General features: G+C 34.5%; 1 protein-coding gene across 1 annotated transcript in view; it reads left to right on the top strand.

Moving 5' to 3' along the window:
* GPM6A (glycoprotein M6A) overlaps positions 1–19369 on the top strand; it is a 116619-nt gene extending 97250 nt beyond the window's left edge. The window contains exons 4-7 of the mRNA XM_054633500.2: positions 7442–7595; positions 9681–9757; positions 11062–11127; positions 17112–19369. Of these exons, the coding sequence (XP_054489475.1) occupies positions 7442–7595; positions 9681–9757; positions 11062–11127; positions 17112–17264 (450 nt within the window). The 3' untranslated portion in view covers positions 17265–19369. The remainder of the gene's footprint in view (positions 1–7441; positions 7596–9680; positions 9758–11061; positions 11128–17111) is intronic.
* The last annotated feature ends 5738 nt before the right edge of the window (positions 19370–25107 follow it).

Here is a 25107-nt window from a genome sequence, read left to right as displayed (position 1 = left end):
CCTTGTAAATTTACTACTAGGATCAGCCTACATTGTCAGGGAAAAGGTAATGATTGAACTGATTGTTTTTTGTTCTTAATGTCTTTGAATTGAATAGTTAAGTGGCATGAACATAGGGAGGAGAGCACATGAAAAAGGTTATTTAATGAAGATATCCATATTTTAAAAGCGACTAATCCATATTTTAAAAAGCCATTTTTGAAACCAAATTTTTCATCTTCAATCCCATTTAAATGCAAAGCAAATATCTTAACTATATTCCTAGACAGTACTTCCTAGCATTAGAGAAATACCACCAGAAAGAAAAACAAGAGAAGGTCAACTTTTTGAATGTGAAAATATGAGCATATGCATTTTGAAAAAAAATAATTCCTGTTTGAAAGATTGTAAAAAAATTACATAGGAAATTCTGGTTTTGTCAAGCAGCACTAAAGATCCAATGCTTTCTACAGGGTTTCAGAAGCCTGTCAGACTACAAAAATTATAGTCTTGCCTGAAGGATATAAAACAGCTAATGATAACTTTAGGCAACACAAGGCTACAAACCCATCAACATAGTAAAGAAAATTCAGAAATAAAAATAAATTACCATGTTTAGTTTCTAAGGAAGTACCATAGAGAAAAATCAGATCATCTTAAGGTAAAACTTTGTCTTGCATCAATGAGAAGTCATGTTCTTCAAATTGATATTTCATCAATTTGTTTACTAAGCAATATTTCAAAAAGTGAATCAATTTCTTAGAGAATGATTTCTGACATGACTGTGGAAATCTCCTCCTGCACTGCTACCAATAAATCAACAGCATAAATCAAAAAGTAAGCCAGTTTTTACACGCATCCAAATGGTTTCCAAAGCAATAGAAATAATGCATGGAATATTTTAACCTTGAAATACACATTTGGAAAAATATATGTGCAGATGAAAAGCAGAAAGCAACAGTGAGAATTGATCCTAACTTTGACAAAATCAGTTTTCCTTCCATCTAAACTATCTGTAGAAGAAAAATGTCTTAAAAAGCCAAACAAAACTGTTTCAAAATATAATTTCAATTTTCTGGGATTTTATATTTTTCTGTTAACATATTTTAATAATCAAAGGAAATTCTCATTAGGTAGTATTCAGTAAATGAATGAATTTAAATTAGGCAAACCTGAGAAGTCTGTCCCTCTATGGAGAGAAATTTGGACCAATATTGGCTTTTTTTTTCCTCTCGAAGCAGTTGACTTGAATGCAAGCCAAGGAATGTCAACCACATGACAGTAATGGCACACCATGAAATCTATCCATGTTTCAACAAGACTTTTGGAGCTGTGCCTGGGAGGATAATATGTTAGAGAGAGAGAGGATAAGCATATTTTGTAGAGGCAATTATAAATGTCCAACAAGTGAATGTTAGCAATGGAAGTGATGTTATAGAAAAGACTTTGCATGTGTGTATTTTCTGTGGTTTACAGTGATAATATCAGAACAACAGTCCTTTCTAAAAGCATTGTATATAAAATGAGACAAGTTGAAATATTTTTGCTTCATTTTTTTATTTCTTTCCATGAATGAGGCATGAATTTGGAGATGCTAGTTAGTACAGAAATGAAAATATTAGAAACCGTTTCCTTGTGAGCTACTCAACAGTCATTCTTTAACAAGTTTATCTCCAAAGACATCTGCTATTTTTTTTTTTCATTTTGTCATTTATTTACATTTTAATAAATAATAGAATTTTTGGTTCTAGACAACATTTTAAAATAAGCAGCTGAGGCTCTTTGAGCTTCTGCATTGTTAAAATGTTTTCCAGAGGAACTCAGCAAGTTTTATACTAACTCTCTTTCATATTTGTGTGTGAGGAATTATACATGTAAAATGCTGTCACAAAAAGAAATCATTAGGGAAGAGGTGGAAGTGTTTATGGAGAGAGTCTTTTTTAAAAATGAAAAAAAAAATGCAAAAATCAGCTGGATTAAATCTGAACTTCTGAAAAGAAGAACTAAATTTCTGTGGGGTAATAATGTAGGTGATGAATAGGAACAAATATCTAATCATTAAACTGCTCTGTCATAAAAGTTTATTGATAAAGAGCCCTTATTGAGTCTGGACTGTTGATGTAAGGTGTAGTGAAAACCCTGCATTATAGAAAATTGAATGCAAATAAACAACAGGCCTGAAGTGGGAACGTGTAGTGCTTTAAATCTGACTTGTAACCTGAAGAGAGAACTACTGTGCACTCTATCAGTACTCTCCCAGTACAACTGCATCAAGACAAATTTCAGCATTTGAGAAAATATGTGTCAGCTGCAATAAATAATTTAAAAAGAGTATGCAAATGCATTTATGCAGAATGTGTTCAGGGTAAAGAGACAGTAGTAATAACTCAGAGGAATTTTTTCTGGGTAAAATGAACAAGATGAAGCAGAAGGTCTGAAAGGCAAAGATTAGTTATGAATTTGAGGCTGGGCAAAGTGCTAAAACTAAAAAAGCTTTGTTAGTATTGAAATCAAATATATGGACAATTTAAAGTGAATGAGATGCTTGAGAGACAGGACAGTTCAGGAAGAAATTGAAAGATCTTTCTGTTCATGCTTCTGTGTGGCCAAAAATTCCAACACAGCACCTTGTTCTGGAAAATGCACCCAAACCCTGGACTGCACTGCACTGCAGAGGCCAGCTGCTTCCCAGTATTCCCATAAGAGACAGCCAGGCTCACCCTGGGCTTATTCTGTGTGGTGTCCAGCAGTGCCAGGGTTTCATAATGAAGCATGATATGCTTTGAGCAGGATGGATGTACATGATCTCTGTAGGTGTGGTTTTGATCTCTGGCAAAAGCTGTTTATGGGAATTTCTGAAGCAGTGAAGAGGTTTGGAAGGAACCTCTTAGTTCATGTAGCTGAAAGTAAACATTTTTTGTGTGTGTCTCATAGGATAATAAATCTCAATGTGATGCAAACACAGCAAGGTGCACATCTTTTTGCAACTCTCTGCGTTGAGAGCTCACATCAGGGAGTTCGTATAAAATAAATATATGATGAGATTGAGAGAAAGTGTAAAAGTAAGTACTGAGTGCTGTGGAACAAAGATTAAATTACATGGCAACATGAGCTTTCTGGAGTTAAGTTTTATTTGGGCACTTAATTTGTTGCTATGTTTCTGTATTATTTTTCTTGTTGTAAGCAGTAGTGTCCTCATAAAATGACACGAATGAGGTTTAATTTGTTTCCTTTTCTTTCCATTTCTGTTTTTAGAAACAGTAGCTTTTAGATAAGATTTCACTGTCTCTATCCCTAGGGTCATTGAGCCATCATACAATGTTTCTTCAGGGTACTAAATTATTTATAACAAAACTAAAACAAGAAGAGTGTTTGAAATTTAATGAATGCGCTTTTCATGGGACAAGTACCCATAAATTAGGAAAGAGGGAGGGGAAAAAAAACCAAAACCAACCAGTAACTGAAATCTTGATCTTATTAAAATAGGATTTAAGTAATCTTTCCAGTGGAAAAAATATTTCAACCAGCTATGACCACCAGGGAAGTTGTGCTCCACACAAACAATTTCAGAATATGCTCTGAAATACGTACTTCCTGATATTGGTCTGTTTTGACTTAAAAAATCATTCCAGAAGGTTGATTATTCACCTGCTTTGATAATTTATAACTCAGAAAAGCCTCATTACAGACAATGAAAATAACTCATTACAGGCAATGAAAAGCTTACAAAATCAGGCAAGAGCATTTTGCCAGCCACAGTGATGATACAAAAAACGCCAAAACACTAAAAAGGTTAAAGATTTCTTTGTTCAAATAATTATTTATTTCAGCTATTCTTTGCAAATGTGAGCTGAGTTTAAATTAGTGATCTTTCATCTTCATTATTTAATAGATGAATTTCACTACCCCTTCTAGTTTGTTTTGAGTTTATGTGTTTGGCTTCTTAGAGTGAAAATCGAACTGATCAGAGAAAGCAATTCTCACTATAAACACAATAGCTAGGATGCCAAAGGACAAACACTGTGATACCTCTTTAGGATGCTATACTGCTATTCCAGGAATCTTCAACTTGTCACATAGCAGAATGCTACTTCAAAGGAGAAAGATCCCTTTGAATCTCAGGAGATTGGCCTCTGAATTTAATTCCTGGAGAGAACAGGCTCCTTAAGCATTCCTTGTAAGTTCTCTTGGGCAAAGAGGGAAGGTTGTAATACCAGAGAAAATGATCTAAAAAAAGACTTTATTCTTCCCTTTGCTTTTTTTAAAATCAAATAATTAATAGTTTCATTCAATTATAAAAAGAAGCTACCACCTGCTAGTGCTGGAAGCTAATTTGTTGTACAAAGTTAAACTTTTTTTACTGCTCTTACGGCAAGAGGTATATTACTGCCCAGACCACATTTCTGTGGTTTGCTACACTGATATCAGTGATAGCAGCTTCCAGGCATAACCCATAATTACCCCATGGTTTAACTTGAAGTTTTGTATTTTAGTTATTCTTACATAAACAAAGAAAACTTACGTATTTTTTCTGTCTTCTTGGTGCTCTTGGTGTTATGACATGAAATTAGGTATGTCATCGGCCATTGGCTCTTCAGCTGAAAGCAACTGACAGAGGAAAACTGAAGTTCTTCCTTTTCTAAAATATGTTTCTAAAATGAAATCATCATTTGAGCAATTTTTCAACCAATCAGATTCATATTTTTAAAAAGAATCTGTTCCATAACAAGCAGACAGTTCTCTCTGAGAAGGCAGCTCTTGTGACTCACAGCAGCTATCATATGACAGATTTATAATACCATTTTATGCCCAAGGCAGATTTTATAGAGGCTAATAAGCTCTGTTTTCCCCCTCTTTGCTATACTAGTGCTTTACACAAATACTAGTGTATTATCTCAGCTGAAATTTTTGAGTAGGCTTCTTTATCATTACTACAGATCAGAAAATAAATAGATATTAAAAAGAACTTGTAATGCTCATGGTAGGGCCTATCTTTTTTTCTCCATTTGGTGTTTATCACAAAACAGGAAGATTCTCAAATCTATAGGGAGCCCAGTCATGAAAACAGTTATTACATTTCAGTGATATAACTAATTTAAAAGATTTAGTACTTCATTAAATAAGTGTATGTGCTACACTGAGACATATACTAAATTCATTAAGTATTGTTTATTTCACAAATTCTAGAAGGACCACAAGTATGACTTCAGACTTACTTGTTTTTGTCAAGTTAAGAATATAGTCTAGAAGGCTGGTTTACTTTTAAAACACTTCTAGAATAAATGAGAATTTAAAGTCTATACAAAGACAGTCTTTCTTATTTAGTATTCCTGCCTTAGAAAAAAATGAGTGCAACTCTTTGCCTTGATAATAAATTAAGATCGGACATAGCAATTTAGTTGGGAATTCATATCCCTGAATCTACATTTCTATGAAATTTTCCAAGTAATGGTTTGTAAGTGTGTGCCTGGGGTGGAGACAGATATTTCTTCATTAATTTTAACACCATAATATGGAAAGGGAAAAAAAAAGAAAACAGTAAAAGAACAATAACAACAACAACAGAAAAAGACCATGTACAGAACAGTATTTACTTGTGTTAACTATTTGCTCTGCAATAGATGGAATAGATTTTCCAATATATAAAGCAACTGACTCATGGAAATGTCTAAAGCAGTATTCAAGGGTGCATATTTATTTTGGACTTTGCCATGACTTCTTCTATTTTACCAGCTGGGTTTGTAGTAAGTGGGTTATTGGGAAAATTTTTTTTCTTACCTGCATAAACACATTTTTAGAAATCTTTGTGTGCAAATTGGACACATCAGCTTTTCTTTTAAACTAGCTGGAAGTTGAGGAAAAAGTTAAAACAGTTTGTAACCCTCAAACTGGTAAGCATGAATGTAAAGTATGAGTATTGAAGCATGGAGAACTAACTGAAAAAAGGATAGAAAGCTGATAAGAAAAGTATTAAACAGCTTTTCAAACTACTATGACAAGTGTCATTTACCTAGAGACAATCAGGAAAATTAATCTGAAATAAATTTTAAACTGGATTAATTAAACTACATTAAATCCCTATGTAAATACACTTCCTCAGAATTAAAATTACTTTTATTTAGTAATATTTGGAAGTGAGTTAAAGTAAATCAAATTAAGGTCTCTTTCATATTGCTTAAGAACATCCATCCCATAACTTCAACACAATAAAGGTATCTCATTTAAAATTCAGACCTTTTGTTGTTTTGGATTATTTTTCCTGATCAGATCAATGTGGATAAGCCACTCTGCTACAATTTTTAGTACCATTTACTACCTTTTAGATTCTGACCTTATTTGATTTCCATAACTAAAATCTCTACATATATTAAGCTTTTTCCTGTATTACTTGAATTGAGAGATCTTGCATTAAAAAAAGAAAACCAAAAAAGAAAATATCATCCATTTTCCCCTTATTTACTCTTTAAGGTTTAATTTTAGCAGATATTTGATCAGCTTATTCAGTTTTCAAAAATATTTCTTATTTCTTATTCTCTGAGCCAATATATTGCTGAGGTAAGCAGCTAGAAAAATGATAGTGTAATATTAGTGTGATGAATTTTTTTTGTTTCCAGTAATGTGTTTAGATTCATCAACATTTCTGAAGTCAACAAATACTGAGGATATTTGGATTCAATATTTAGAAACTAATTTCCCCATTTTACCATGTAGCCTCTTCATATCCTTTCCACAGCATAAAATTAAAAGATGATTTGTTATTAATAAGTGTGTTTCCCAGTGGTGTCAGGCCAGAAAAAGAGCAGCAAGGTAGCATGTTTACATATGTATAGGACATTTGTTTACTTTTTTTTCTGAATGATGAATTTGCTTGTAGATCCCAAATATGTATGAATGCAATAACAGAATGGCAAAAATATAGTCTCATTGGTTCAATGCCAAATGGATTTGCCAGTGAGACTTTGTGGCAGTCATAGATAAAGACTCATTCTTATTAAGAGCCCAATTTTAAAAACAAAAGAAGCAAAGCCTACAGTATTTAATTTTAATTTTTTACTTCACGATTGGTAGTGGAAGACACAACCATAAGGCCTCCTGTTCTAACTATGGAGTACTGGTGATGAGAGACAGGGACAGATATGTTTCACAAAGTGTACAGCTGTCTGTACTTCAGGTGCGCTGCTTTACATCTGTTGTTGGCACCAGGGTGAGAGGAACATGGAGTTATCTTGCACTTCTGGAAGCATAATTCTTGTTCTTCAGAAACAACATGATAGTGCTCTGGCATCATTTTGAACTGATCATTAATGGATTATCTGACCAAAACTGTAAATTAAATGAGGGCAGAAGCAGACAAAGCCAATCATAGATGCATTTGTTACTTTTCTGTTGTTCCTTTTTTCCAATGGTGAATCAGTTTCGTTCTGACTTACCACTGATTATGTTTTTCTTTTTTTTACTGTAGTTTATTATGCTGACATACATCTTTATGTTGGCCTGGCTTGGAGTTACAGCTTTCACTTCTCTGCCTGTTTACATGTACTTCAACCTGTGGACCATTTGCCGAAATGCCACCGTAGTGGACGGAGCTAATCTCTGCTTGGATCTTCGCCAGTATGGTATGTAAATAAAAAGCACTAAATGAAAAGTAATATTTCACAAAAGAAAGCATTCCACTACTTTTCTTCCATGTGTCTGAAATGAACTGTTCAGTGTTTCTGAAGCAATTGTTGTCTCTCCCTGCCCTTTTACCCATTAGTCTCAATAGTGCATAAAAGACGAACTGCATTGCCCGTCCTGACAAAAACGGAGTCAACCTTGTCAATCTTCACAGAGTAATGAAAATCTGTCATGAGGCTTTGGCTTAGTCTCTTCAGAAATTGCTGTAACTTGTCTAAAATGCTTAATTAGTCTTCTATCTGGAGAATGACTTTTAATTTTGTTGTAGGACACTGACTTGGAGATGTGAGGTCCTAGGGTATCAGCTGTCTCTGCAGAAGTGAATTGGGACACAAGATCAATTGCTTTCAAAAACCTTGATGAGGACCAACAATACTGATAGTAACACTCTAAGAAAGTGGTGGAAAGAGAGAGAGGGAGTGGGGCTAAAGCCTGAATGCTGGAGGTTAGAATAATGTGGGGATACGCACCCATGTGTGTTTTGAGAGAATGTGAAATTTGGGTAGAAAGGAATTTGTGATCTTAAAATATCTGAGAATTCTTGGGTTGGTGATGGTAATTCAATCCTTCTACAAGACTGGTTTGATTCTACATGTTATGGTCTTAGTGATTTCTCAACCCACAGAGCTTTTTGGGTTGAGAAATCACTAGGACCATAACATGTAGAATCTCAACAGACAGTTTCTTATCTTTCCTTTTGTTTCCTTGGCATTTCCCTTTGCAAGGAAATGGTTTTAATAATAGTAAACATTTCAATTAACCTGAAATAAAATATTTGAGATTTTTCTTCCATGAGAGGGAAGGAAAGTTGGAGTTTTTAATTGTTTGGTTCTTTTCCCCTACACAGCATGGCAGGTGAGTTTAAAAAGCAATTATCTGTATAGATCCTATCCAGTGTATTATATTTCTTTCTATGACCTTTTATTTTGTTAATATTCATGACTATTTTTTCATTAATTCTATTTAGGATGTTCATAGAACACTAATATGTACAGTGTGTATTCTTTGAATGTACCTTTTTACTGTAGATTCAGTAAAAAACACTGATTGGTGTTAGGAAAGAACCATTTTTCATGGTAACTAAGTTAATTGCAGTATTTTTTTCAAGCTAGTCTTTGATTTAGTATTTGGACACTAGCTAAAGGAAGCAAGGTAGCAGATTCTACTTATTGCTGCTGAAAAGAGAAACAATAAAATATAAGTTTGTGTAATGCTTTTTTATAACTTGTGGAAGAAGCTTTATACCAGATCAATATGTTTGAAACCAATATACAGCACATTTTTCCACATGAGGGTAGAGAAGGTTTGTGAACATTTGAAGTGTATAAACTGGTTGCAAATATTTTCTGGTTCTTTAATCGTTGTGCTGATCAAAATCAGGAATACAGATATCTTCAAAAATGGCAGAACAATTGTTACCTGCATGTTTTTTCTTACTAGGGATTTTACTAAATAGATAATGTGCTTTGTGCTGGCTGAAATAGAATAGAATCCTAGAGTGGTTTTAGTTGAAAGACGTCTTAAAGACAAATTCCAACCCCTTGCCATGGGGCAGAGAGACATTCCTCTAGATCAGGTTGCTCAGGACCCCATCCAACCTGTCCTTCAACAATTCCAGGGATGGAATGTCCACCATTTTTAAGGGAAATGTGTTCCAGTGCCTCAACACCCTCACAATAAGGAATTTCTTCCTATCCACATCTAACCTAAACTTATCTTCTTTCAGTTCAAGCCATTACCCCCTGTTCTACTGCACATGCCCTTGTATAAAGTCCCTCTCCAGCTCTCTTGACAGACCCTTTTATTCCTGGAAGACTGCTATAAGGTCTCCCTAAAACCTTCTCTTCTCTAGGCTGCGCAATCCCAGCTGCCTCAGCTTGTCTTCAAAGGAGAGTTGCTCCAGACTCCTAAATGTCAACAAACCCCAGATATCATTGTTAAAATAAGTTCTTAGCTTTTCTCATATAAAGGAAGTTGATCTGTACCAGGAATTCCTAATAATGTGAATACTCATTCTTCTCCAGGTATCGTAACTATTGGAGAGGAAAAGAAGGTTTGCACCTCATCAGAAAGTTTCATCAAGATGTGTGACTCTAATGAGGTAAATAAATATCATAGTATTTTTTGGCAAATCCATTATATATGTTGTAGCAGGAAGTAGCTGGTATATATTTTCTTACTGTTAATGGTCTAACTCTAGCTATGGAGATGAAATAAATCACAGTGAAAAATACAGTCAAGCAAGTAGTTTTCCTAATCTTTTACCAAATTTAGTCAGTGCAATTTCTCCAACCATTTGTTTTCTAAATATGCTTGTGGCTTGTTTGTTTGGATTTTTTTAATAATTCCAGTATCTTGTTCTTTGTTACTGAGAGGTTTTTCAAAGCTAATGCCTCTGCTGCACAATGAATAGGTCCATATAATGAATCTTTGATTGAAAGGCTTATGGCTACTGCTGTGACAGGAGAGTAAAGATTGCAAATGGATTTGGCCAAACCTTGTTGAGCATTAGGATTGTAGCTCTTAGTACATTTTTCCTTGTAGTTTTTCCCTTGGGCAAATGCCACCAGTTTCAGTGCAGTTGAGGGTTCTGGTTTTGTTTTCAAATGATAAAGGATGAAGACAGGACAAACAAAATTACATCTGCCTAGAACAAAGAGAGGCTAAAGTGTTGATCCCTCTGAAGCCAGAAGGGTCAACATATGCTAAGTGTTTTACTGGGTCTTACTATGGTTGAATCAATCTTAGAGGGAAGGTATACAATCCTCCCTTACACCAAAACCATCTTCCAAAAGCAGTTCTTGTGGTGCAGTTGACTCTCTGTGGCTGCTGCATAAACCAGGTCACTGAAATTAAAAGCAAATATAATAATTTGGTTTGGGGTGAGGTGAGGATGGTAGTTAATTTGAATTATGTAAGTAACCTGGTTTATATTATATCATTATGAAAAAATTTGAGAGGGAAGTGGATCAATATATGAGGATGGAAAGCTACAGTTCATGAAGGGAAAATGGGGTTTCTTAGGTTGTCTCTGCCACTGAGAAGCCATCAAAAACATAATTCTTGTAAGCTAGTATTGTAGAATAAAAAAGAACCAAACAAAACCCTCAAAATGTGCTGGAGTGTTTATTTTAAATAATTAATTTTCTTAATATTTTATTATGTAAATGCTGTATATTTAAATAGAGTTATGCTTTTTCCCTGACATGAGCATTGTAACAAAAAAAAGCACAAGCACAATTACATGTAGTGCTATCAATCTCTTGGAAAAATATTCCCATTCATTACTTATGTGGAAGGGCGGCACCAGGAAGGTAATTATTTGTTCTATGTCAGTCTGAATTTTTGTTCATTTTCTGTTTGCTGTACAACCATGGAAGTCCTTTTCTTTGCCTCCCTTTGCAGCTAAACATGACATTCCACTTGTTCATTGTGGCACTTGCTGGAGCTGGAGCAGCAGTCATTGCTATGGTAAGCCACCATACCCCTCTATACCTCATCTGAATTGCTGATTCTGACTGAGGATCAGCTGTTCAATTTCCATACTATCACCCAAAGCTATTATTAAAATATAGTTCTGTAATTCAATACTCTCCCTTTTTTTCTTCTTCTTTTTTTAAAAATATATTGATGAATTCCCTTTTAAGTAGAATATCATGATTACTTTTTTGAATTGAAAAAACACCTTTAAGTACATGCTAAGAATTTTCACTGTTCTCTTGCTGTCTTCAGACAAGTGTCTGAATTCACATGTCTATTTTGTAACCATAGTATTATACTTTTATGATCTCTGCTTTTCTGGGTATTCATAGGCTTGCCACACTGCTATTTTAGGAGTAGAATCTTTTTGTCAGTTCTGTGAATATATATGAATGTGTTGATTTTTCTGTCAGGACCAATTTTTCTGCTCCTTTATAATGAAGATCACTTTAAATTTTGACATTTTGTCAATGAGAAGGTTCCACTGAGAAAAAGTATGTGAGCTGGTGCCCTGCTCTTTTGTCTTTTGTCTGCTGCATTTGCTTAAGCATAAAGATATTTTTAGACTCACAATTCTCTACTGGTGTAGGTTTGCATTATGCATGCTGCAATGAGAAATTAAAATTGACTGTTACTTGGTTCTGATGCTTTCAAAAGTGTTAGTGGTGGTGATTCCTATATACTGCTTATACGAGTAGTTTTTATGGATCATAGGGACATGATTTGGGGTTTTTTTATCCTTATAATTATATTATTATAAAAAAGTACATTCAGAAAATATCCAATGAAGCTAGTACTTCTCTTACGTCAATGATTTCTTTTTGTATTTACTGCCATTTTTTCATTATTACATGACACCCTGCAAACAGCAAAGACAGCTAAATAAAAAATACATATTTTCAAAGCAGTTTTTTGTTTCAAGGCCACAAATGATAAGTGTAATAGTAGAATAGAATTCATAATAATAATTTAATTTTTTTTCAAACTGAAATTTTTCTGCTTATAGTTCGAAAAATGGTAACCACATAGCAATTATGATAATATATCATTAGTGTTAGGAAAAGAGATCATTAGTTTTCCACTGTGTGATTACTTTGAAGTATATTCAGTTGATATCATAAAATTCTATTTTGCTCAGATGAAAATTCTGCATTTCAATCAAGAGTTTTGAATTCAAATAGCCACCAAAATATATTTAATGAAAAATAATACATCTTCAGTGAAAGCAAATTAAGTAAATACACTGTGCCAAATAGTTTAAATACATAATACTTTCAATGAAGTTTTTAAAAGGTCCCCTTGAAGCTCAGCGTATCAAAGATACCATAGCTGCATTACACTAGGCACAAACACCCTTTGAATTCACTTTGATGGTGCATGTTTTTTCACATGTTTTTGAAGGATTACCCATTTCCAAGTGTGCTTTGTGTTGAATTCTATAATGCACAGAGCAGGCATGATAACACTGTTCCAACAAAAATATAAATTAATGTTCTAAGTGCTAGTAAATGGCATACTGTCCCAGCACTGGTAGATGTATGTTTCATTAAATGTTTGCAACAGTTTTTTCAAGTTTCTAACTATGCTGTTTGTTTTTAACCTAACATTCTAATCTGTTAGGTACCTAAGGACTAGCACATTCCACTCTTTGATAGTGTAATTTCCAAAACCAACATACCAGACCACATCTCTAGGCTAAGACATGTGCTTCACACTTGACATAGTACACCAAACACAAGGGAAATGAGGAAAAATTCAGAATCTTGTGGTTGGACATGCAGACATTACAAGGTTGTCCTTTAAGGAAAGTTTACTTTCCCAAGGTAAAAGTAATTTAAGGGAGGAAAAATTAATTTGGGGTCTTAACTATCTCATCCAGGAAGAAGATGTCTTTTTTATCCAGATCTTAGACTCAAATTAGTAGACAGAGGTAATGCATCAGCAGTGAGAAATAGTGTGCAGAAGTCATTTTAGTAATTGGAAAACCAGTGCCCTTCACTATATGTGCTGCTTCAAGAATAGTTATAAATGAAATTATGACATTTGTCTTTGTGTATATCCAGAACATGTTTGTAAAATTAAACAGGAAAATTAGATTAAAATACCAGTCTTTTACAAAAGAAAAAGCTTATTAATATAATGCACTCTTAAAACATTTCTTGCAAACAATTACTTTAAAGTAGAATAGTCCATCTGACTAAAGTGGTAAGTATATGGTATTTATGGCCAGCCAGTAACAGTAGTGCAACATCAGTGCTGAATGACAGAATTGGTAAAATCTGCTTCCTGAAATGACATTTTAAGTTATGACATCAATATACTCCACTATATCCTCACTTCTGGATTTGTAAACATTTGTAAGTGCCAGACTATTTAATTTCTGAAGGTTTCTTAAACTCTCTAATGTCAATATGATTCTACAAAATTCACAAAAGAATCAGCTTATTCATATATACTAAGTCCATCTGTCCCCAGGATACTTTTCATAAAACTGTATTTTAAAAAGATATTTTTTTAAAAAGTAGTCATTTATTGCAAAACCACAAAAAAACTTGTTAAAACTTTCAAAACCATTTGATCACAAATCACTATTTCCCCATATCTCTTGGTCTCAGATTTGCTTAAGAATGTTAGAATTTTTTCCCAATTCACTAGATACCTCTTTAGTCTGCAAAGGAGAATGTTGGGTTTGGGTTTCAAAAGGAGAATTGTCCTACATATTAGGATTGATATATATATATATAAAGCCTCATATATTTTACAGTATATGTCAGGGAAGGTTTCATTTTGCAGCAAAGAACACAGTCAAAGAGTTTATTTTGAAAATTTATCACTCTTATGTCAACGCAAGATGGGGAAAAAAGAACCAAAACCTGATAAATTATTTATGCTGTAAATACTTTTTGAGAGTCTTTACCATGGAAAAATAGCCAGGCTTTTGAATGGTGTTTAATTTGTACCATACATGATTCTGAGCAGTACTGTTCTTTCTTATGTCTGAATGGACAACAAAGGCATATGGAATAGAAAATTACTTATAAATTTTATACACACGTACTTACAAATTTTACTGTTGTCAGTGTTGTGTTAGATAGAAACAGAAAACATGAAGTTGTTTAAATGTAAGCTCTAGCATTCAACAGTTGATTGTAAAGCCAGTATACATTCTAGCTGTTATGTTTCCCCAGAAACACTGCGGAAAAACTTAATTATGAGATGTAAAATTTCCTTTCTCAAAGTTACCATATGAGCTGGTAACTCTTTTCCCTTAACTTCCACAGAAATTATGTCCAGTAAGGTGGAGATGCAATCAGGTCTCCTGAAACAGGAACAATGGGAATGTAAAGTGGTCTGTTCCTCTCCCCCAGTATGATTGTGGTCTTCTGCAGGATGTGAGATGCATGTAAAGGGAGGAATTAAAGTTATTTAAACTTGGGGAAATAGTGACATGTCCTGTATGGAAAAATAGAACAAAAAAAAAACAACCCCAAATAGCCAACTCTACAATTTCTAAACACTGAAGCATGCTTTCACCTTATGAAGAAATCTAAGCAGGAATAGGTATGGAAAGACCCTGCACTGCCTTGCATATTGTCTGTAATTGAAACCTCCTGAGGCAGACTGTGGAAGCTGCCTGGCTTCAATTTAAGTAAGCCTTGACGAGGGCCCCACTGGCTTCAGGCTATTCAGGTCATGGAATTGTGAAATGCAATTAGACAGCCACTTAGAAATGACCTCCTTCATGTGGCAATGTTATCTAGGAACTTGGTGTTAAAATAAAAAACAAAGGTGGTGGTACTGTTCAATGTATATGTCATTGTAAACATGGATATATATTTGATATTATATTAGTTAAAGTAGCAGTTTCCTGGCAAACCTTCCTACTTACATTGAATATGAACTCCAAGAGTTTTCGACAGTTATTACAGTAGTTTGATTCAGTATCTTCATAAGGAAGGGATGGGCAAAGAATGGGTGTTTAAGGAAGATCCAACTGTTACCAATATACCTTCAAGTAGTCTATTTTTTAACAAAAAAAAATGATGAGTGATATTGCAGGACATTAAGTTTAAATTTTTGTTTTACTGGGTCATTACCAAATATTTTGTGAGGGTAAGAAAAAGTGCCTATTTCATTCCATTTTCATCACAGATTCTTCAGTGACAAGGATTTCTGGCAAATATGTTTTAAAAGGTCATGAAGATGTGAGTACACTGCTCAGATAGCCCCCACTTTCAGGATTCTCATGTCTGCAATCTGTTTGAGGTTCAGATTGTATTTTTAATTGAAATTTCAGACTCAATTTGTACCCAATGAGTTTTCATTGGGTGCAAATTGCAATTGAGATGACAAAATTTTTAATTTTACCAGCCTGTTTATTTTGATTTTTCTCAATAGTTTTACTGTGGAGAATTTAAGGCATTTCATTCAGTACAATGGGAACCCAGGATTAGGGTTTCCCATTCGATCTAAAAATGCCTGATACAGAAACTACCCATGGTGAAAGCTTTTGGAAGAGCTGAGTTAGGATAGAAGGTGTTTTTTCCGTGTACTAAATTATGACTAGAGAGCATTCCAGAGTGACACACAACTTGCTGCCATCTCCAACATCTATACTTTATGGATTGCTTTGCTAGTGTTGTGCTCTAGATATCAAGAAAATCCTTAAGATATGTAGAAATACTACTCTCTAGTTTTTTCCCTAGAGGACAGATTCTCTGAACAGCTTCTTTCTAATTTTATGTCTCCTCAAGTCAGATAGTATTCCTTAAATAAGGATTAATTGGAAACTTGACATAAAACATAAGGATAAAAAAGGTAGAAAAAATACCTGGTCTTTTTAAGGGCTTCAGAATGCTTTCCTTGATCATAATTATCCAGATTAAGAAATGTACTTTTGCCTGCACTAATCAGCAACAACTGCCAACAAACAGTTGTGAAAAAAATGTCCAAATATTCCAAAAGAAAAAAACCCCAAATGTATTAGAATGAATCTGTTCATTTAAATATGAATCTAACATACTCATATGTACAATAGTACAACATGAAAAGGAGAGTTTGCATAATCTCAAGGTGGTTTTTTATTATTTATTGTATTATTATTCCATTTTCCATTAACTGAATCCCAGTATAATTTCTTAATTTCTTAGAGAGGGGTAAAATATTTTGGATCTCACAAAATTGCTCATTGCTTCTGAGGAAGTAGATTAACATAAATTAGAGATGCTCTCCTCCGAAAGTGTCTGAAAACCTGCTAGGGAGGGAATAAATGTCCAGAGAGTCCCAGCAAAAACTAGTTGAATATCCTTGTGGAACACTTTTATTTTCTGACTGAATACAGAGTAAACAGGACATCCAAATTTTTTTCAACTAAATTTTGTCACATTTTGCCTAACTGAATTTATTTTGCAATTATTGACAATTTTTCCCCAGATTGGTGAATTAAATACAAAGCTGGAATTGTAGTTGAAAGAAGTCGTGGCTAAATGAAATGAAAATGCTAACCTTAACAAAAATCAAGAAGTAAAACTTTCTGTAATTGTATTAGATATGCAATCATAAGATGTGTCTATGGCATATTTTGATGTTAAGAACTACTTTAACAAAAACTTCTTCAGTGGGGAAAAGTGTACAGTAAATACATAACACAGAAGGCATTTTTACATGTACCTTTGCAAACTAACTGAAAAATAATGCAGGGATGATTTGGAATTTGAATTTTTCAGGCTTTAGGGATTTTTTCCTTGTATCTATTGCTACCAACTACTAGTTATAGTAACAGTAACAACAGTAACAGCTATGAGATGAATAATCTGAAGGTTAATGAAGCCTGAATTTGCCATCATGGTTCTATAGTACTTCTTGACACAAGACTACCTAGCTCCTGCTGATGAGCACCTACAGCCTCCAAGTTTACACGTGCTCTATTCTGACTACCTCTATTGTTTCTTAATGCTGTGTTACCTCTCTTACAGGTTCATTATCTCATGGTCTTGTCTGCCAACTGGGCCTATGTGAAAGATGCTTGCAGAATGCAAAAATATGAGGATATTAAATCAAAGGAGGAACAAGAGCTGCATGATATTCATTCTACTCGCTCTAAAGAGCGGCTCAATGCTTATACATAAAAGAAACCTTGTCTTACTTCCTAACATGTGAATGCTTTGTTGTTTAACTAAAGGCCATCCTACCATTTTAAAAACAATTGAAAGTGCTTCTCACAAAAGATAGTTTGGGTGACTTACATATCACCTACATACAATTCTTGGTTGTCTAGCACTTGGTTTCTTAATTAGTTCTTACTTTGTGTGACCATTCTATACCACAAAGCTCCTAAATAGCCTTTCCTGAATCCCCTTAGGCTAATTAGTTCTGATAGGTCAAGGATACTAAACTATTGTCAAATACAACTATGTGTTTGATTTTTTTAATCACTTTGTATGTGTTATGCATAACACCTTTTGCATTGTTTCTTATATGTTTTTGGAAAAAAAGTAGCTTTTTATACTTTTTAGTTTTGAGTTCAGTAACTACTTTAACTACAGGTATACTTCAAAGGGACCATTGTACATGATGTACAATATATAAAGAAAACATTCTGATGACTTTCCTTTATATATGGAAAACCTGCCAGAGGGACCCTGATCAACTTGAATGAAGGTCCTAAGAACGTTTTAAACAATCAAAGGTGCAATTTCTAAATTTGTAATAGTGGGTAAAAAAATAAAAAAAAAGCGAAAAAAGAAAAAAAAAAAAACAAAAAAAAGAAAAAAGTGCTTCTTATCTTTGTTAACATTGTATTATTGATGTTTTTAAAGAATATTCTCTTGTTTCAAGTTCCATGGGTGATAATTCCTGTTTGTATTGTGAGCATGCAGTCCGTGGTGCTAACAATGCATGGCCACTTGCCTTTTGAAGGAATTCAATACCACGGCTACCTGTTAACGAGTTATGGTATATAGACAACTGTTAATTAAGTGATATAGTTATTCATAGTTTTCTACAGAATAATCTCTCTTTAATTCAATGATGGTTATGCTAAATTGGAGCTGTCCATGTGATGATGTAAGAAATTACTGCTTAGCTACATTTATGAAAGTAATATATCAAAAATGCAGTGACCATAGGAGTCAGATGTCTTTTTACCTGCTTTAAAAATTTAAATGGATTGCACCTGTCTGAACTGTAAAAGATATATTAAAGGAGACTTCCATAAATGTTATAGCTTGGCTTCTAGCTTTCCTACACATAATGGTTTACCTGTATTACGTTGAAGTAAGGTGAAAGACCACTACAGAGCTTATTATTTCAAAGTGTAGTAATATATTTGAACCTTTATTTTGATATGAAAGTGTTATCAGAATGATAGGTCATCTTAATTTGAAAGAATTACCTGTATCAAAAACAGAACAAAAAACCCTATTTAAGAAAAGTCAGTATTATTGGACCAAATTTGGTGGATTTTTTTTTTTGCCTATTTCTAATGCTACAAGAATGCTGTAAAGTGTCTTTTAAAGTGATGTAGCCTGACAAGACATTTTTGTCAGTGTTAAAAACCTTAGGTAGTTTTGTGCACTTATTGGACCATTGTGAATTCTCTCTCAGTGTAAGTGCATTTCTAATAAAATTTCTTGAGTAAAACTCTTCTTTGTACTATTACTAGTCATGCATCATCAGTAATTTTTAACAATTCTTGTAGTAAGTAGAAGGTAATACTATAGTTACTTGTGGCATGATAATGCATTAAGTAGTATTAGTTGGTTGAGTTCTTTTTCTTTTTCTTTTTTTTTTTTTTGCTTGTTTTGGGGGTTTTTTTGTTGTGTTTTTGATTTGGGGTTTTGGCTTTGGTTTGGATTTTTTTTTTTTATACTTAAACTGTCCTATGGGGTCAACAGTTTTCTGATAATGTGCAGTACCGGTATTACAGTTCTGCAAAAAGTATTAGGAACCTCTTTTTGGACTCTATATTGTAGTGTTTCAGTTTTGTGTCTTAAAATGTTTGTGCTGATTTTTAAAACTATGTCTTTTAAACTCATGTAATGATGTTAATGCTTTTGGCTCTTCTCTGGTATTAGAGTTTGTATTTTCACAAAGAATGCTTTGTAGCAGGCATTACAATTAATCTGTTTTGTACATAAATGTGCCAACAGCTTGATGGTGGCGTTTTTGAAATGTAGAACAAAGTGCTTGCAAAATGTAATAAACACACTTGTGTACTTTGTGTTCTTGTTAATTCATTGTGTAGTTTTCCTTTGCCTATATTGGACAGGTCACTGTAACCAGAAATGGAAGAAGCTTGTTTCTCCTACAGACCTTGCTATTGCACAGACTGCTTTAAATCTGTCTCCCAATCAGCATTTAGTGTCAGAAATCATACATCTTAAGACTAAGAGAGTAAAGTGTTTTAGTTCTAAGAGCAAAGTTTCATAGTCAAGGAAGTGCCAGGTAGCAGAAGCCATACTTGCTATATTTTTAACATATCAGTCAAAAGAAAAATTTGGAAATATTCCCATTACTACAGTGTCATTTGGAACAGCTCAGCAGAAACAGGTCTGACAGCAGTTTGAATATTGCTAAGGATACTGATTTGTGGATGGTACAGTAGCTAATACCTTGAAACCTCAGTAACAATACTACATTACTTACAAGCATGTAAAGTAATTTAAATGGTTAAGAGAGATCTATAGCTGTGCCAACTAACCTGATATCACTAAGGAAATTATTTAAAATACAGTTCCACAATGTGTTTTTTTCTCAGCCAGCTGTTATGGAGCTCTTTATGTGCTCTTGATGAGGACTTGTGTCAGGATGGCAGAAGCAGCACAAGCCAAAGGAATAGAGGAGCTTCCCACAGCACAGCACATCAGTCATAAGTGATTCACTTCAAAGTCTGAGCATATTTGGTTTATTCCAGAGACTTCTCTATTTGTTGACAGCCTAAGCTGATTTTTCCTGAATTAGGCTGCATGGATCTTGCCTTCTATAAATGCTTCTGTGCTTAATCTAAACTTGTGCCTATTGTGCTTTTAAGAAGCAAGAAAAACCTTGGAGGTTAATCTGTTTGGGGCAGGTTTTTGCTGGACAAAAGGTGGCAGTTAAACAAAAAATTTCCTTTTAAGAGGATTCCAGCCCTAGATACTCAATTTTGCATGTTCATCACACCTTATTATGCCCCATAAAAACTACTAATAGCATGTTACAAAACAGATTCAAAATTTGAGATAGACATCCTTCCCAGACCCTGTCTCCCACTCGGATCACCCCCTTTTCTTTTGCACAAGATTATTTTATCCCTCAGCAGCAGTGTTTCTGCTTTGAGCACAAGCAGATAAAACATTGAATCAGCGTGAGTTAGACAATGCACAGCAGTGCACAGCAGATGTGGGGCTCAGTGTTCACACCTTGGTAGAGAGAATGGCAATTTTTAAGCCAATACATCATGTAGTTAAAACAGGAGATTATACTGAAATTATATGCCTAGTTAATATTTCAAAATGGTTAATTATATTTTTTTCCCACAGGACCTAAAGTAATAGGATTTCAACTATAACTGGAAATATATATATAAATGAATTTAAAATTATATATGCAACTTTTAGTCCTATATTAATGCAATTATTTAAATTGTAATATGTATGCATTGATTTTAAGTACTTATTGAACATTACCATGATTGCAACTCACCTTCAGTTGATTTAGTAAATATTTTAAGACAGAATATATTTGTACTTTACTTCCTAAAATAGTCAAAGGCAACAGTTTATAGAGTCTTTTCCATCATCAAGATCCAGTGCATTTTTAAAATTTTCACTTTTGGAAGTATTTATGTAGTTGATTTTCTGAAGAGCACAGCTTAGTTTATAAAACATAGAGAATCAAACTATGTAAATTTCATCTCAATAGGAAAGGGGTTGTTTATACAAGCTCTCTCTTAAAAAATCCCAACATTTTATTTTCATTGGGTTGCACAGAAACCCCACATATACTGTTAAGCAGCACATCAATTTATGTCTCACATTTCAGCACTGCCTCCATTTTGGGTAGATATTAATTGGAAAGAACAAGTTCAAAGCATCCAGAGTCTTTACCAGCTCTTTCTGGCCCACACAAATTCTTCTAACTTGTATTTTCTACAAGGGAGGAACTGCAAAAGTTTCTGACTTTTGCGATTTTCAACTATAGTTTCTTGTTCTTTCAGGTGTCTGCAGAGGATCCCAACACACCACAGAGTTGCTTCTGTGTTTAACAGTTATTAGCAGTGATGGAGGCAGGTAAGTATTTCTGCTGGCACACCAACAGAGATGGTGACTGGTAGAGAAGTGGATCATCTTTGGCTTGCAGTAGTCTAAGCATCAGCCAAATTTGCAGCTATTCCGCAGGGAGAAATTTATCTAAAAAAACTGTTCTGCCCACAAGCTGCTGTGGACTCTTTCCTTCCCTGTGTAAAGTGGAGTTTGGTCAGATAAATGTGAGCCCCAGGTAAGATCATTTCAGTTGGTCTTTGATTTGGCACTCCTGAGCTTCCCACGTTTGAAAGGGGTGGTTGGGGGCAGGTGCATCTACTTTAGGCGTTATTAAAAAACAAAACAAAACTAAAATCCCAAGAGATTTGCATGAATATCCTATGGTTTTACATGTTGAGTTACTCAAGACAGAAATACTGTGTAGGCCAGAAAAAAATATTATCAGAGCTAGGTTTTTCCAAGCGTCTGAATATTTCTTCTTCTCAGTTGCCCAGAAAAATGATACTTAGCATGAATCACTTTCCTGTGGTTAATAGAGAATATTTTGGTCTCTGAGACTGTAAGTCTTGTATTTTATTAAATAGCTTTGGTCACATGTATTTCTTTGTAAGGATAAATATTAATTTTAGAACAAATCTCATGGGGAAACAAATTTATCCTCAACAAATTAACATCCCTGTTAAAGCATGCAAATCAATTCCTGGAATTTTACAATTCAGCTAGTTTAGTTGCATGTACAGTCACATTATGGAATAATAAACTAAATCACAGGGTTCAACACAGAGCAAAAGCGTCAGGTTCATCAGCTGCCTGGTTTGAACTGACTAAGCAGATGGAAACTTTTCCCAAGAAGGCAGTTTTGGATGCCTCATATTGGTGCCTTTTTCTGAAGTATGCAACATGTTAAGCACAGATACCTCATTAAGGTGTTTAATTCATATTTCTGCTTTCCTTTCATTATTTGCTTCTCCGTGACATTGCTGTTCCTTGTGCCCTGATTTGAATTGGAACTGAAGCAACATAGAACTGAGGAGGTGACATACCAATGCCACTGAGCAGTGATGTACCACATGCTTGGAAACAGGGATGAAAACAGTGAAAAAGGAAGGCAGAAAAAAAAGAAATATAAGATTTTCCTTTACTTGTAAGCCCCAGCTGCAAGGTAAAACCTGGTTTTGAGACCTGTGCCTCATTATATACAGGTATGCCTTGCAGGACTAGGGCTTTAGGAGGAGTGAGAGTTTCTAACAAAGGGTAAATGCTACTTGAAACATGGAGATTTTGGACAGTCTAAAGCCATGCTTCTCTTGAAAGGAGCAAATGGCCAAGAGAAACTTGTAAACCTTTAACTGTCACAGCAGGATCTCAGGATCTCTTCCCAGCATCGTGGTGGCAGAGCTGATGTGTTATATGTGCAACTGCATGGAGCTATGGAGTAGAGCTTGTATCACTTAAAGCAGTTCAGGGATGATGCAGAAGAGGACTTCTGCTGCAGTCATAGTCCTGGTCCCATTGCAGCAAGGTTGTTTTCACTAACACAAGGAAGAAAAGTAAGGATTTGAGAGTGATCAGTCTGGAAAATCTGATTTTTGCATGTGAGAGATGTGAAGTGTTTTTGCAATGTAATAATTAATGTTAAGTGCTTGCATTTTTCATATATTTTAAATATACACACATACATACAATACGTAATCCAATAAATTGATTTTTTAATGACTATCTGTGCTACAGAAATAATAGTGACAGCCTTAACAAAAAATAGTAAAGTCAGTGATTATGGGAAAATTTTCATCCAAGAAATGGCATTAATTTTACTCTACCACAGTTATCAGATACTTTGCAAATGGTAAAATCATATATGGAGATAATAGCAGCTTTGACTTCTGTTCATGAGCTCAGTCAGCTTGTTTTGCTTCCTGATAGTAGCAGGCTTCTGACCTTCAGAGTGGTTTTTTTTTCCCTACAGATCTTCCAGACATTCTGACAGAAAAGCCTAATTCTCAGCATTTAACACATGGAAATACATGCATGAGCAGATATTTTTCCCTGCCTTTCTTCAGCAAGCTCAATACTGTTCTTTCTCTCACTGCACAGCCTCCAGAGTGTATCCACAGGTGCTGTGCCTTCATGCTTGCTTTTCCCTAACCCTTTTCCCGGTGCTCCCTTCAAAATCACTGCCCCTGAGCAATTCACTGCTGGGCCTGGATTCCTCTTTCATCTCTGCCAGCCTGCTTTGCTCCAGCTGCAAGTGGCTGAGACTGGCATTAGGGTTAATCTCACCTGGCTCGGATCAAACGGGATGCTGAGCCCAGCCAAGCCCTGATGCCCCTTCATCCTGCTCCTCCTGGCATGTTCTCTGCCTCATTATCCAAATGGGAGGTACCCTGTGAGGAACTATGGAGAAGATGTTCATTAGGGAGACAAACCATAGCTCCTGAAAGAAATTACTATCTTTCATCAGTATTCCTAATGTAAAGGGAAAACCAGGAAGTGGGGAACTATTTATATGCATCATGTTCCTGTAAATCCTAGGCAAATTTCATTATGCAATACTTTTCAATTGATATTCAAGATTTATTGTTGTTCTTCTTTAAGATCAAACACAATCGTAAATAGCAATATTAGACAAAATAATATATATTATATAACATATATATTAGACAAAATAATTTCCTAAATTGGGAGGGGTGTTCATCTGTGACAAAGAAGCAGATGATGAAAAAGAATACCAAACCCATTAAGCTCACAAAAAAAATTTAAAAGTAATAATGTGAGTTCATACCATAATTTATGAGGTATAATTAAGTGAACTGTAGGAGGTGATAATCCTAAGGAACAATGTTGATTAAAAGAAGAGATTAAAAGGATGTCCTTTTTAAAGTACAAGACCAACTAACAGTACTCAGAAATGTTTTGGTAATTTGTGTATGACGCAAAATTTTTGCATTTTGCCAATTAATACATGGATCCATATATATATCCATATATCCATTGGTACTTAACTTTCTTAAATTATTATAGAAGGCCACACGCATTGAAGGAGCCATTGAACTGTGAAAGTCATCTCCTCTTACCAAAGGCTTTCCTGTGTGCCATGGGGAGCAGTAAGAGTTTCTTATCTGCATTAATCTCTTTAACTGGATTAAATTCTTGAGAACAAAATCCACTCAGTTCCTGGACTAGTACATGGGCCAGATCTGTCAAATAGGTATTTATGAACAGACATGCAGACAATTTGACTATGTTCCAGAAGATTAGAGTCGAACTCTGTGTCACAGGTATTCCCAGGAGGCTGAGAAGACTGCAGCTCTTTCTAGGGTCATAGTCCTTCTAACAGTTCCATGGTTTGTTTTCTTTAATCCAAATGGAAAGAAATAGACGAAAAAATTATAGAAAGTAGAATGGAAACGAATCTGTGTTTGAGCCAGCATTGTTTTGGCTACTGCTTGTGAGGTTTTGGGTTGATATTAGGCAGGGGCAACATAATCTAGTGCTACATTTCAATTTGATTAAAGTTTCAGAGATTATTTTTACTTTTTCTATGTTTTCATTTTGGCACTTGCAGTCCTTCATATACTTACAGGTGGCCTAACTTAATTTCTTCTATGTAGTATACAGAGAGAATTTTTCATTAACATTCAATTTGTTTGGGCTTGAAACATTTCATCATTTAAAAATTATTTTTGATTCTTTTTTAATACTTTTTTCCATATGAATTTTTGAAAAC

This window comes from Agelaius phoeniceus, chromosome 4 (genome assembly GCF_051311805.1).
Source record: "Agelaius phoeniceus isolate bAgePho1 chromosome 4, bAgePho1.hap1, whole genome shotgun sequence".
Lineage (NCBI taxonomy): Eukaryota > Metazoa > Chordata > Aves > Passeriformes > Icteridae > Agelaius > Agelaius phoeniceus.
The sequence above is the reverse complement of the archived record's forward strand: the minus strand, read 5'-3'. Positions and strand labels throughout refer to the sequence as shown.